This window comes from Sturnira hondurensis, unplaced genomic scaffold, assembly GCF_014824575.4.
Source record: "Sturnira hondurensis isolate 20B ecotype Veracruz unplaced genomic scaffold, ASM1482457v3 Scaffold0016663, whole genome shotgun sequence".
Lineage (NCBI taxonomy): Eukaryota > Metazoa > Chordata > Mammalia > Chiroptera > Phyllostomidae > Sturnira > Sturnira hondurensis.
In genome coordinates, this window is record NW_028089294.1 from 15,826,563 (window position 1) to 15,841,150 (window position 14,588).

At 54.8% G+C, this 14,588-nt stretch overlaps 1 protein-coding gene across 4 annotated transcripts in view; it reads left to right on the forward strand.

Moving 5' to 3' along the window:
* The window catches only part of OTOF (otoferlin), an 82,014-nt gene that overhangs the window by 43,625 nt on the left and 23,801 nt on the right, over window positions 1–14,588 (forward strand). For all 4 annotated transcript variants that reach the window (XM_037066520.1, XM_037066519.1, XM_037066518.1 and 1 more), the window contains 6 exons: window positions 1,997–2,070; window positions 3,427–3,553; window positions 4,000–4,054; window positions 8,713–8,844; window positions 13,311–13,373; window positions 13,797–13,881. In XM_037066520.1, the coding sequence (XP_036922415.1) occupies window positions 1,997–2,070; window positions 3,427–3,553; window positions 4,000–4,054; window positions 8,713–8,844; window positions 13,311–13,373; window positions 13,797–13,881 (536 nt within the window). The remainder of the gene's footprint in view (window positions 1–1,996; window positions 2,071–3,426; window positions 3,554–3,999; window positions 4,055–8,712; window positions 8,845–13,310; window positions 13,374–13,796; window positions 13,882–14,588) is intronic.

Genomic DNA, 14,588 nt, shown 5'->3' on the forward strand with positions numbered 1-14,588 from the left:
TTGAATGAGCTCCTTCTCTGTAAACACAGGCATGGTCTATGGCACTCTTTGCAGATGACGTCCGCATCTGAACATTGTGCTGGCACATGGCCCACACCTCCACCTACCAGTGCAGGCCCTGGGGGCTTGCCGCCGGAGTTCAGAGTGGTTGGGATGAAGGGGCGGGTACTCACAGAGCGTGCAATGCCACGGCATCAAGGATGCGGTGGAAATGTGGCTGAGCCTCCGAGACAGGGGCTCCATGCTTCAACCCCAACTCTCTGAGCCTCAGGTTTTCCATGGGTTGAGTGAGAAGCGTTTGTCCCTCCCAGGACTGCTGTGAAGAGGAAACGAGCAAACACCTGGAAAGCCACTGGCCCACAGTAGTTGCTTAAGAAAGTTTATGTAATTTCTGTTGGCTATTTTATATATCTGACATAGCCCCTTTTTAGACGGGAGAAACTTTTATAAATAATTCCAAGGCACCCATTTTCCTGTTTGAGAGCACCTTTCCTCCCGCTCCTCCCTTATCACGTCCCAGAAATCGAGATGCTAGAGAATGCAGACAGAGCGGTGTCGCCCCAGCCTTCTCTCACCTGCCTGATGCCTTTTTAGGGAATCATGAGCATGCCAGTGCTCCCTAAACTGTGAGCTGGTGCCACATGGGAAGGGTGGTTCTTGGTTGCTCTCTCCTTGGGAGACAGACACGCCTCTTCATGTCTGGCCTGGAAGATAGAGTAAAGAAAAGGCCTGGGGCTAGGATAGGGCCAAGTTGTGGGGGATGAGGGTGGCTCTCTGGCCCTAAGCAGAGAGGCCTGATGTTTCTAGGCCATCTCTCCAAGGACAGAATGGCTTCCTTTGACCTCACATGGACTAGCATAAAGAGCAGGGGTCTTGGGAACCGTGGTCATGCCTCCACAGGGGGATGCATGGCCCAAAGATGGGTGGGCCCTGCTCTAGGTGAGCTCAGAGTTGGAGCCTGCGCGCACCTCACCCAACTTGGGCCCACAGGATGACAGGGCCACACCCAGGAGGAGGGACAATGGGAAGTGGAGGGTCAGGTATCCAGCTATTGCAACATTAATGGGGTAATGGAATACTGCACTTTACCCCCTGCCGATCCTACTCCTGGTCCCTCCTGGCACCAAGGATTACAGGCTCGGCTGCAGGAACATCACTGAAGGGACAGTGAGGACCCCTGACCCCTTCCCTCAGCCCCCCTGACTGCAGGGCCCTTCTCCTGAGGGCACAAGGCCACACCAAGCCAGAGGAAGAGGTAGGAACTATGAGTCTGCCATAGTTTCCTGGGGGCTTGTGGAAGGGGGACTCTGCAGTGAGAGAGGACAGGCGGAAGGGGCCTTTTTAAACCTGGGGCCAAAGATAGATGGGAAACAGCCTATCTCTTCCTTTTCACTGGGGACCAAGGAGAATCTCAGGGCACAGGGAGGTTGGGAGAGGCAGGGCAGGCTTTGAGTGCCAGGACCATCTGAGAAGCCGGCAGCTAGTTTCAACCACATCTCCCAGCTCCTTGGCCTCTGCCCCTCTGAATCCTGTTCCTGACCTCTGTTCTGAAGCTTTGTCTGGGGTCGCCTGGCTTTCTTTCCACCTGGTTGCGGTGGGGTGCAGGGACAGGGAGGAGGAGGTTGGGGGCACTGGTGGAGCTTGGAGCTCCAAGGCTGGACTGAAGGGGCTCAGATCAGCCCAGGATCCTGAGGGGCTCCAACTGAACGGTGCTTTCCAGCTGAAGGCCACCTTCTCTGGTCGCTGGGGCCTCGACCTGTCCCTTTGGTGTGAAGGAGGAAGTGGGGGTGGGGTTCCTCTGCCCCTCATGGCTCCCTCCTGGCTCCCAGTTTGGGAAGCTTGGCCCCCAGTCTATTTCGGTATCAGTAGGTGAGAGGCTGGGGCTTGGATCTCCTTTCCCTTACATGTTCTCTCGGGTTTTGCTCTTCTGTATTTGTGTGTCTTCCTCCTTGCCTCATCTCCCTCCACCTCCTTATTCTGGCGGCTCCTCTCACAGAGCCGGGAGGAGCGTGTTCTCTGCCATGAAGCTCGGGAAGAACCGGCTCCACAAGGAGGAAACCCAAAGACAAGGTACGGACTCGTGCCCCTGCCCTCGGCCCGCCATCTCTGCGCGCCTGACAGTGACCAAACCCCTCCCCTCTTCAGGCAGCGCCCCAACAGGCTCTCCTGCGATTGGCCCATGGAACCACCTGGGCGGGGCCTGGCCTCCTTTTGGGAGGAGGAGCCAGGCCTTAACAGTGGTCCTCAGGCAGGGTGGCTCAGAGGGTGGAGGGTGTGATGGGCATCACTGCTGGTCTAAAGGGGAACGGAGACCCCTACCCAGCGGGCCTGTTTTGGAAAGGCTCCTCCTGCCTTCTGCTCCCACTCTGTGCTCTCCATAGAGAAGCCTGGAGATTTTTCATCAGAGGGGGGAATAACAAAACACGAATTTTGGGGGGGTCCATTCCTTATTTCTGGGGGGAAACCTAAGTCCCCGAGAATGCTTGCCCAGTGGCAGGACTTGCTGTCCTGCATTTTCCCCTCTCACGGGGCTGCAGGGAAGGCCCTGGGGAGAGAGGCAGGGTGGGCCCTGGATGCCGGAGGGGCCTGTGGCGCTGGTCCCTCTGTAGCTACGGGCTCGGGAGGGGGCGGACAGAAAACGGGAAATAAAGAGTGGATAAGGAGATGGCTGTAGCTTTCTGGCCCAGGTCCTGCAGACCACATGCCTCCCTCGGGGCTCCTGGCGGCCCTCTCCGGTATCCACTGTGTGGCCCACTGGCCCCAGCATCCCTCTCTCCCCCTTGTGCCCCCATGGCAGTTCCAGCTGTGCCCTTCTCCTTCTCAGACTGGAGAGGACAGAGCTGCCGGCTGAGGCCTGAACTAATCATCCTCAGGTGGTTTCCTAGCACCGTCCTTTCTTCATCTCAGTGGGTTAATGCCCATCAGTGCAGGGTTAGGTTCTGAACTCCTCCCGCCATTTTACATGAATAAGTTTCTTCCTAAGCTCAGTTTCCCCATCTATGACATGAGAATAGTGCCTATCGTGGAAGGGCATGACTATGAGGACTAGAGATATATGTACCAAGTGCCCAGCATTGTGCCAGCACATAGTAGCCACTCAATCAATGGCAGCTATTGTTTCAAGAGGTACATAGGTGTGCATTCTTTATTTCCTACCTTCTTCCATGGGGATATTCTGTGCTTCAGTAAGTAATGTACAGTCAGAGTTACATCCGATTAAAATTTAAAAAGACCAGATAGATTTAAAATCAAAGATCAAGATTAGGTAGGAAACACTGTAGATATACAGGCCATGACATTCTTAGCAAATGCCACCAGGTAAATCTCAAATTTGACTGTTAGCTTCCCAGATGCCAAAGCAAAGGGGGAAAAGACAGTCACTGTCCCACGGCCTGGCCCACCTACTCCGCCTTTCCTCCTCCCCAGATGAACCAGCAGTGCTGGAGATGGGGGACTTTGACCGCCTGGCCACGCGGCTGGCGGAGGGGATGGACCCAGACTGTATGTCTCTAGCCTCTGTCACAGCTCTCACCACCAACGTCTCCAACAAGCGGTGAGTGGGCAGTCCCCACACCCCAAGTTACCTCCACCCCATCAGGCAGGGATGTCCAGGATTTGGGTTCATCCTAACCCTGCCCTTTCTTCTTTTCCTGATGTCTCTGTTACCTCGCTGCCCCCAAAGGCAGAGGGGAGCAGGCGAGAGCCTGTTTCCAAGTCACTGAGCACCTCCAGGCTCAGGGACGTCACAGAGCCGCCCAGCCCATATCTGAATCTGTTGCTCTCATGCCTGTCTCCCTGTTAATTCTGTCGCTGGCTCGTCGGCTCTGTTGGGGCCTCCAGGACAGCTGGTCCCCATTCTGTTTGGCAGCCCGGGAGTGTTTGAGGACCACAGTTCTGTCTCTGTTCCCTCCCCCCAAAGTCTAACCACTGCCAGGGCCCCCCTCCTCTCCTGCCAGCAACCCCCTTGCACCAGGCCTGACAGCACATTCTCCTCCCCAGATCCAAGCCAGACATCAAGATGGAGCCAAGTGCCGGGCGGCCCATGGATTACCAGGTAGGTGGGACAACTCGAGGCCTCAGGCCCTGCGTGTGCTAGGGGTCTGGGGAAGGGGATCTGGCTGGATGTGCATTATGAACTCTGCAGAGGCTGGGATCCGGGGGTCTTGGACAGCCTCAACCGGATCTAAATCCCCAGAGTAAGCCTGTTCCTGGAGGCACACAGAGAAGTGTGGAGAGGTGCAAACCCAAAGAGGAGCTTGACTGCTCTGCTTGTGTTGGTCAAAGCCAACCCGCCCCGGCCCCAGGGGTTTGTGTCTGGCACTGGACTTCCTAAAGTAAGAGGGCCCTGGAAAAACCACAAAGGGACCAAGGAGCAACCCCCTCTGAAACAAATTCCAACCGTCAAAATTAGAGCCTCTGAAGAAAGTTGGGGTTTTTTGGTGTATTTTTTAATTGTTGCTTTGTATTATTTTAATGTCATCAGGAATGTCAATCCTGGCTATCTATAGATAGAGTGTGGGTGTTTTTTCTTCTTTTTGCTTCTCTGTATTTTCTGAATTTTTTGTTTGAATGTTTCTAAAACTGGACACAAAATGGCTGAGGTAGGGAGAGATTTGCAGCTATAAGATTGTTAATGGGCTGCAGGACAGGCAGGGCAAGTTGTGAGCATGACTGGTCAGTGCTGGGACAGGGCCACACAGGGTAACCAGACACCAGGACAGCCCTACTAGCTGGAGACCTGATGCTCAGCTTTGTAAGACCACTCCCTCAACTTTATCTCTTCTCCCAGAGCCGACCAGAGCCTGAAGGGCTGAATCGCATTAACACAACTCACAAGAGGCTCATTGTACAAGCCAGAAGCACCCAGTACCTATTTAAAAACTGAAAGCAGGAAGGGCCAAGGGACCACCCATGGCTTTAGACCTTCCCTTGGGGGCTAATGAGACCCGGTTATGGGCCAGAAGACTGCTGGGCATTCCTGGCACTGAGTGAGTGTGCTGGCTGGTCAGAGGGGACAGGGCCTTCAGGAAACCCCACCTACCACTACACTTCCAGCCCTAGGTCCCAGCACCAGACCCCAGAACCCGTGTGACTCCCCTCTCCCAGGGGAGAGCTCGTCTTTCATGCCCAGTTGCCAGGCCCCTTGTGCACCACCCCCTTCTTTGAAGATAGCCCCACCTCACCTCACTCAGGTGATGACTAGGTGGCACCTTTCTCTGTAGCGTGCACATCTGCTCATGTTTTCTCCAGACACAGCTTGTCTCCCTTAATCCTCATCCCAGGTTGTTTTCATCCAGTCCCTGACCATCTTCCCAGGTGCCTGCAGCATAGCCCCAGGCAGGATCGAGTTGCCCTGCCTCTGTGGTTTTCAACAGCCTCAAGCCACTGAGTTTTTTACAGGTTTGGGGATGTCACCCCTTCACCTCTCTGCCTTCATTAGAGGAGGGAATAGCAAGACTTCTGAGGGCTTTCCCAAGGGACCAGGTTCAGGGCTTTACTCCTCTGCATGCTGAGAACAGGAAAATTCCACAGAACCAAGGCCCCGTATCAGACACTATTACCTCCACAGTGTCACCCACCTGCCAGGTGAGGGCACGTAGAAAACAAAGCCGCCCTTGTTGCTGTTAATGAGATGGTATTTTCTGAAGGTTAGCTCTATGGCAGACACTATGTCAGGAGCTGTATATGTGCCTTCCATGTAAGTTAATGTCATTCTTATAACCCTCCAAATACAGGTATTACTATATTTCACAGGTGAGACAGGGAGGCCAAAGGGGGATAAGAAGCTCGACCAGGTCAGTTACACAAAGCTAGAGCCAGGGTTCAAAACCAAGGGTGTCCAACTGCACCAGCCAGAACAACTGATTGCTCGTTCAGCCTTTTGAACTGTCGTTCCCTCTGGCCCCTGGTCATCTTCAGCTTACTACCTGCTGCTTATTTTCCAAAGCTCTTTCAAACCACTTCCTGCCAGAGACTTTTATTGAGTAGACCAGACATTCTCCCTCCAAAGACTTTGTAATTGATGTGAATTGAACAAAACAGTTGTATTTAACCTGGTAACATGAGCTCTCCTTGACAGGTTCCTTCACACCTCAACTGCAAGTCTTAGCACACTTTGAGAGAGAGCGTTGAGGAGGCAAATGTTGAATTATTCTTGCTTCCAGCAAGAAAACTGACCAGAAGGAACTTAACTCTCCTGGAGAGCTTGGCTTTGCTGAGCTAGAAAGAGCTCAGAAAGCACAGCCAGGTGGCAACAGGAAAGGGACTTAGCTGAACTCAGATCCAGGCAGGACCCCAAGGGCTCCAAACAGTGAAAGGACCATGGCACCCTCATACCCCTTGTTGCTTCTGTGTAGATGGTCTGTAATGTGCAAACCCTTCTCTGACTATTGACATCGCAGAAGCGAGAAGCCACAGTCTCCTCCCCATGAATATGCAGTTTCCCATCAGAGTGAGCAAAGCTCGGAGCTTGGCAGAGATGTTCTTGGTGGGTCACGAGGTCTTGAGTCTTCTCCCCGCTCTCCCTTCCCAGCACCCAGACCTACTACGTCTTTGCCTCCAGACATCTGTCCACTTTTTACCTCCCTGTCATCTTCCCTAGACCCCCAGCCTCGTGCAAACACTGCAAAACTACAGTGTTGTGCCCAGTTCTTCTCCAGTCTCCCGCCCTCAGATCGCCTCCTCCACTTGGTCCTCTGGGATCTTCTCAAAACGCACATCTGGTCATGGCCTATCTCTGCTGCCAGGAGTTGTGGGAAGGGAGAGATTATTTTAGAAGAGCTGACCTAATGGGCCCGCACCCCTCGGGGCCAGCTCCCAGCGAATGTTCTGACAGCTCCATCAGATCCCCGAGAAGCAGGTCACAAAGCACCATGCCCCTGGGTTCTCCTAGGACACAGGTGTAGATTTACATTCAGCAGTGTTCCCTGAGATGGCTTTCATGAAGCCACTTAGAGATTATGTCCCTTATCTTGGAAGGAGAGGGTGGAGTAGCCGATTACTAAAAGCATCCCCTTGGTCAGCTGCTCAGCTGGTCTCTTTGTGGCTCTAGTTGCCGCTTCGTCTTCCATCCAGGAGAAATCAAGCGCTGCGCTGATGATCAGAGAACTGGAGGGGAGGGTGGCCAATTTCCTCCCTCAGCTTTGTTTTGTTTTCAGTTTAAAGTCCAAGCGATGCCTGCCCCTCCATGGAGCCCCAGCTGGGGAAGGAGCAGCAGGATGGCCATTGCTAGAGCATGAACATACACTGCGTAAACATACGTACTTAAACATACGCTGCCTCAGGAATAGCACCGCGAGAGTCTGCCACCAACACCAGGCAGAGACCTCAGTCGAGCGCTCTCAGGTCTCCCCGTGGGGCCACCACTCAGCCAGCAAAGCGCGCCTTCTGGAGCCTCTCTCCCCATTTTAGCCCATTCAGCCCTCTGCCCTCCTCCTCACTTCACCGCTGACCCCTTGCTTCCAGAGCTTCCGGTCAGAGCTGCCTGCCATGATTGGCTCCACTCAGTGGAGGAAGGTGGACACTTTGGGTCCTGAAAAGGGGCTGTCATCATGGCCGGGCCTCTGTTTGAAAAACATAAAGACCAACCAACTGCTCGCATTGGAGAGACTGATCTCCCCCTGGCCTGTCTTTAGTGCTTTGTCGTGCCCAAACTGGGTCTAGTTCTGGTCTTGACTTGCAGAAAGCCTTTTTTTTTGATATATTATTTACTTATTTTTAGACAGAGGGGAAGGGAGGGAGAAAGAGAGGAAGAGAAACATCCATGAGAGAGAGAGAAACATCGATCAGCTCCCCCTCGTACCCACTCTAGGCATGTGCCCCAACCAGGAATTGAACCAGCAATCTTTAACTTTGCAGGACAATGCCCAGCCAACTGGGCCAGAAAGCCTTTATTAATTTTTTAATGGAAGGGAGAGGATGGGTTAGCTATAGAAAAAAAAATGATGAAATCTTTAAAATATGTATTTGCTATACGAAATTACTTCGAGGTCAAAACTCTATAAACCACTATGCGAAGAATATTCTGGAAGGACTTCTAGTGACTATTTACTCTCTTCACAGTAAACTCTCAGAGTTAAGTTAATTAGCTCTATTTGCTTGATAGGTCCCTGAAGAAATAGTGATTACTGAACTTCCTCAAACCTCCATCCCCATGGCTCCCTTCAAATTCCAAATAGAAAGGCTCACATTCACGGTTCAAGCGCTACTTCAGTTGCAAAATCTTCAGGTTCCAGTTCCACACACTTTCCCAGCAACATTCTCATTGGCATTGACGTTGCTAGTTTTTGAAACATCTTTGGTTTTGATGATGTGAAATTTTCTTGGACTTTGGAATGTTTATAAGACTCTGATAGACACAGTAGATGACGGTTTTGTAGTTATTCTTTTTTTATGAAAAGGGAGACAATTCCCCTGGGTGAAATCAAAGCCCAGCAATTAATTAAAAGGCTCAGTCTCCAAGATGAGAGGCATGGGGAGCAGCCCATGCAGTTTCATTAGAAGAATGTGCTGAAGTCAGTGCTAATTCTAACTCCACAAAGGTTATTTTGTTAAAGTGCAAGTTCAGGAGAGTTGACTGAAGCAATCGGGAGCACCATGCAGAGGCTGTCTCCTGGGGAGACCAACCCCTGAGCCGCAGGCAGATTTGTTCTGGCAGAACCGGCTCCAGGGCTCACACATCTTTCCCTCTGGCCCCCGCTCCCCTGCCTGTAGGTCAGCATCACCGTCATCGAGGCTCGGCAGCTGGTGGGCCTGAACATGGACCCCGTGGTGTGCGTGGAGGTGGGCGACGACAAGAAGTACACCTCCATGAAGGAGTCCACTAACTGCCCCTACTACAATGAGGTCAGTGCCCATGAGTGCAGGCAGGGAAAGGGCCTGCCAAAATGTAGCAGGAGGCTGGGCCCTACCCCCACCTGGGCACATCAGGGAGGCAAGGGGCACGAAGGGCCACCAGCAGAGGTGACCTTGACCCACCCCGTTCCAACCCCTAGAATGCTGATGTGCAGTGTCACATCCCCTGAACCCCCAGTGTAGACTCCAGCCTGACACCGGTCTGGCCAGGGGCCACCGTCGCAAAGGAACAGCACCCAGTGCTCCTGCACAGCCCTCAGAACGATCGCAGTGACCCGCATGCCCCGTGAGGCCTGGGCCCAGCCGCTTCCCAGGCCCCTCATTCCAGCCCCTGCCTGTGCTGGCCTGGGGACATTAGTGAGCACTCTTCTACATGTGTCAGCTGTACTGTCTGTTCTGACTCTCCGACTGTCAGAGGTTGTCACCATTGACCCTACTCACACCAGGGGACCTTGAGGGTCCTAGAGAAGGACCCTGCCCAGCGCCAGAGCCGGGTCCTGCGAGCTCACCCTCCCACTGCCTTCAGGGCCGCCTGGCCTCTGCAGGGCTCCTTCCAGAGCACAGGCCTTCAGTCTTGGGTGTGAGAGGGGGAAAGCCCGGTACCCACTCCTGTTCTTTGCAGCCATCTGAGGCCACATCAAAATCAAAACACCTCAGAGGCTTCCTAGTTCAATCCCCCATCTTAGAGAAGAGGAGACTGCAGCCTCGATAGGGCAAGGGCCAACGTTGCAGAGAGTGCTGTTGCTGGAGAAGGGCCCAGCCTGCCCAGTCTCAGCCCAGCACTCGGTCTGCCACCTTGGACGGCCGCCCCAGCCGCATCTTCTTCACTCTGGGCTCCCGGGAGGGAACCCATCTTAAGTGGCTTTGGTGACGGGTGCCCAAGTCTCCCTCAGATGCCTGAACACATATCAGGCTAACCCGGAAGCCACTGCCCAGCCCCCTCTCTCCTGGAGGGGGTATCCAGTCTGCTTTCCTGTGGCTCCAGGCAGTGGGAGACTGGTCCAAGTAAGGCATCTGTGTCCAGTGTCTCGGCGTCTGTCCTGAGGAGTGGTGAGGCTGAGGGTGCCATCTGTCACTAAGGGGAGGCCATCTCCTGGGAAGCTGTGGGAGCCCCTAGGCTGTGCATCCTCAGCTAGAAAACTGAGCACACTTCTGCCCTTCCTAAGGACCCAGGCCTCCTGTGTGACGAAGATGGGCCTGTTCTCCCAGCTGGTCTCCCACCTCAGTGCTCAGGACCCCTCCCCCAGCCCACCGTGTCCACCAGCCCAGGAGCCAGAAAATTCAGGCTCCACATCTCTGACACATCTTACGCCAGGGCACATCCCTGACTGGAAGAGCCTCCAGCCTAGATAAGGGTTTGCATTCCCCTAGCAGATGTGGAGACGGGTGCCCGTGGCCTTCCATGGTTATTTGATAGGGGCAAAGCTACGCTTGGCCAGCTCTCGAGGGCTCACCTTGCACCTGGCCCATGCACCTCGGGTTTCATTCAAATTCCTTCCTCTTTCCCAAGGAAAGAGCTGCTCTCTCCCTTCTGTGGTTCCCAGCAAACTCCTACGCACCCTGCAGGGCCCAGCTCAAATGTCCTTGCCACTGAGCAGCCTTCCCCACACTCTGGGCCAGAGACCAGCACACTTCTTTCTTTGTGACAGTAATGTTTCTGAGTTGTGGTTGGTCCTTCATGTCTGTCTCCCTAGAGGCTCTGGTCTCCTGCATCGCTGTGGCCCAGCCCAGAGGCTGGCACGCCCCTGGAGGCTTTGCTGACACCTTGCCCAATGGTTACTCAGCCCAAGGAAGGGCAAACATCAGCAGATCATCTGCTGTGGCCCAGGCCGTGCCCGCTAACATGGGGACTGCAAAATCAGCAGCTCCCATCTCCCAGGTCCAGCTTAGGAGCCATTTTCTAAACTTCATAGTTATATCCACTGAACTATTCATTTCATTCAAACAAAACTTAAATTTGTTCTTGGTCACGGTTCTTTCCTTTTCCACAAACCTAAGTAGCTCAGGTTTGTTCAATTTCAATTTCCCCTAAAGCAGTGTTTCTCAAACTCAGCACTGTGGTTATTTTGGACCAGACAATGCGTGGTATAAGGGACTCTCTTGCGCATTATAAGATGTTCAGCAGCATCCCTGGCTTCTACCCACTAGATGCCAATAGCAATCCCCTATCTGGTTGTAGCAGCCAAAAATGTTCCCAGATACTGCCGACGGCCCCCTGGGCGTCTCTGCCTCTGCCCCCCTCGTTAAGAACCACCACTCTGAACTCTCTTCCCATGGTTCTTTCCAGCCCCAAAGCAAGACTTGTTTTCCCTTTTCTCATCTTTCTACGCCACATTCTTCTTCCCTGAAAAATCCTCTCCTGGTCCTATGGGCGTAGCTAATTCTGAGAGCAGGGGAACCTTCCTTTGGCTCAGTAATCACAACAGGGGGCAGGGAGAGCGATCAGTGTGACTTAGCAGATTTCTCAGTGATTGTGAAAGGGAAACACGCACAGGAAACGCAAGGACTATGACCACAGACGGCTCAGAGAGTGCAAAATGCTGGTTGCAGCTTAATTGGCCTCTCTCCTAGGGGGCTCTGAGGCACCTGGCCCAGCCTGGGCCCTCCTGTGTGGCTCTGGAACAGTCTTCGTTTGGGGGAAGGCCCACAACCACTGCCCCTGAGAACCACCTAACTGGGCCAAGCCCCCTTCCCCGTGGCTGCATCTGGTCCTGGCCACTGGCACCTTCCTTCTGCCTAAACCACCTCCCCGCTTTGCCCTGGACCTTTCTCCTTCTGCATCCCAGTGTACCCGACATTGTAACATCCACTCAACGCCGCCGCCGACTCTGCCTTTACTTCTCTTTCGGCTCCTCCATTGCCTATAAGGTGTTTTACTCTCACAACTATGGAAAATCATGTATGCTCAGGGACAGGAACTGTCTGTCTGTCTGTCTGTCTGTCTAACTATTCAACTATCCATCCATCCATCTAGCTATGCCTTTCCTCAACCCCATACACCTACCTCCTAGCAGACCACCTCTTCCCTCCCATTCACAGCCCAACTACATGAGTGGTCCCCGCTTCCTCACCTCCAGTCACGCCTCGGTCTCCATAGTCATCTCTGTCCCAGGACTCCCCTAAAGCTGCCTGTCCTTAAGTGCACCATGGACCTTGCTGTCCCTGATCACGACATCCTCCGTCTCCCCCTCTCCCCCTGACTGCCCAGCTCGTTTCATCCACCTGCCGGTCCTTCCCCTGAGGTCCTCAGGGGTCCTCTCCTGCTTTCCCTGTCTCACCAGCTCCTCTCTCCCCGCCTTTCTTGGCCTCTCACTCTGCCCACTGCTGAAATGCTGTGCTTCTTGGAGCCCTGCCCTGGGCTTGCTTCCCCCAACATGCTCCTTGGGCATCTCCCCCGGCTACAAGGTATCGGATGCCCTCTGCATGTCTGGAGCTCCCGTCCCCCACGGCCAGCACCACCTGTCCGAGTTGCTGCCGTGCGCAGCAGTGGGTGTTTGTTGTGCCCCGACCACATGCACACCTGTTTGACAGAGGTCACCCTCTGTCAAACTGCGACTTCACAACCACACCCTCAGCTCCCCGCCCCCGTGAATGATGCCCCTGGAGCGGTTCAACACAGCAGCCCTGGATCCTTCTCCCCACTTCACGGAGGGGTAAACTGAGGCTCAGAACAGAAAGTGGTTCAACAGTGAAAGCTCGGCCTGTCTGTCTCTAAAGCTGGAACATTTACCCGGCAGCCGGGAGCAGATTTCCCTGACATTTCCCCTAAATACATTGGCAGCATTTCTTCTCCTTCTCCCTGCCCACAAGTTCACCAAAGTAGGGGTGCCTCTGCTCCCTGCCCCCCTTCACTCCCAGTGCCTGCACCCGAGGCCACGAGAAACAGGTGGGCGCTGCCCCTGGGACCCAGCTCAGGACAGTTCACACCCACAGCCCTTGACACCCAGGGCCTTCATACGCCGGAGTCCGTCAGCTCTAAAGCTCACCCTACTCCATCTTCTAACATCTCTGAAATGAGGCCACATCCTCCCAGAGTGGAGCGCTGTGGTTTAATGGCGAATGTCTGTGTAGCTCACATAACCACCCTGGGCCTTCCCGTTGCAACAAGACACTGAGGCAGCGTCATCACCCTCATTCCACAGCTCAGCACGCTGAGGTTCAGAAAACGTGCTGCTCAAGGCCACACAACTAGAGAGAGGCATAGCCGGGACCAGAACCCCGGTCTCCTGGCCACCCGGCCCAGGGCTGTTCCACCGACTGCTTCCCTGGCCACACCTCCCCCCTTCCCTGGGGCCAGGGAGGACCCACGGTTGCCACTGCTGCTCGTCTGAACTCTGGGGTTCAGGGGAAATGCCGGGGTGCAGACAAGCACTGGCAGGAGGGAGGGGCCCAGCATTGCCCCAGCTGTCAGCTGCTGCCCACCAGGTGACAGCAGGCCGGGTCCTTCTCCCCTCCAGTACTTCGTCTTCGACTTCCACGTCTCTCCTGACGTCATGTTCGACAAGATCATCAAGATCTCGGTGAGTGGGGAGCAGCTCCTGGCAGGCGGGGCCGTTAGCTCACAAGGCACCTTTGTGCAGACTTGGAAGGGGCGCCCCCTCTGGGCGAACCAACCATAAAAAAGGCCGCCCGGCGCCCAGACACAGCTAGGCAAGTGGGGCACAGGCTGGCTTTGCGCCTTCTCGCCCCTGTAGTGGGGCGACTTAGTGCAGTATACAACCCACTCACCTGTACCCGGCAGCCAGCAGAAGCAGGCAAGTGCAGGGGAGGCTGACACCGAGCCTCAGCGAGCCAGCCTTGCCTTGCCAAACATTTCCTGCTTCTCTGAGAGGCTTGGGTTCCCAGACAAGCTGAGGTGGTGCTGCCATCTGTCGGCCCCACCCGCCCCATGGGAGCCTCAGCCCCGCTGGGCCTGACTGCTGGCCGGTGCTTCTGCCCGGAAGGTGATCCACTCCAAGAACCTGCTGCGCAGCGGCACCCTGGTGGGCTCCTTCAAAATGGACGTGGGAACCGTGTACTCCCAGCCTGGTGAGTAGTGTGCCACCCAGTCTGCACCAGTGCACACGGCTCGCGGAGTGTGGTGTGTGTGCGGTGCTTCCCGCCCAGCTGCCCCTGGGCCCCGCCTGCGGGGCCGTGAGTACGGCAGCCTTCAGGTGTGGGGAGTGATGGGCTTCTCCATCCCACACAAAGGCAGCGGCCACCTGCACCCGTCTGCTGGCGTCCAGGGAAGACCCAGAGCCGCAGGCTGACCCTCTGTGGGGGTCTGTGGCTTCACCCCTTTTATAGTTGAAGGGCCGGGGGCTCTGAGAAGTGCCCAGGCTTCCCCTGCCACCCAGGTGGTCTGAGGTGAAATCAGGCTGAGTGACTCCAGAGCTGCCCCTGAGCCCCACTGTCCCCAAAACCCACTCCTGGCCATCTCAGGAACCATAGGCACACACCCTGGCCGCGGGGTCCACCCCCATCTCTGAAGTGAGCCCACCACTCAAGGTGCAGTAATGTCCCCACTCGGCCTTCTGACAGTGGCAATGCAATGTCACCCAAACCGTCATGTTTGACCCTCACCAAACAGCGAGGCAGACATCAGCAGTCTTCCCATTGTACAGCTGAGATCAATAAAGCTGAGAGAAGGTAAGTGGCTTAAAGGTGCCACTAAACTATTAGGTTGAACAAACTGGTGATTGTTTATGGTTCGACCTAATAGACACTCGGCTGGTGCGCGAGGCCCAGACTGGGGA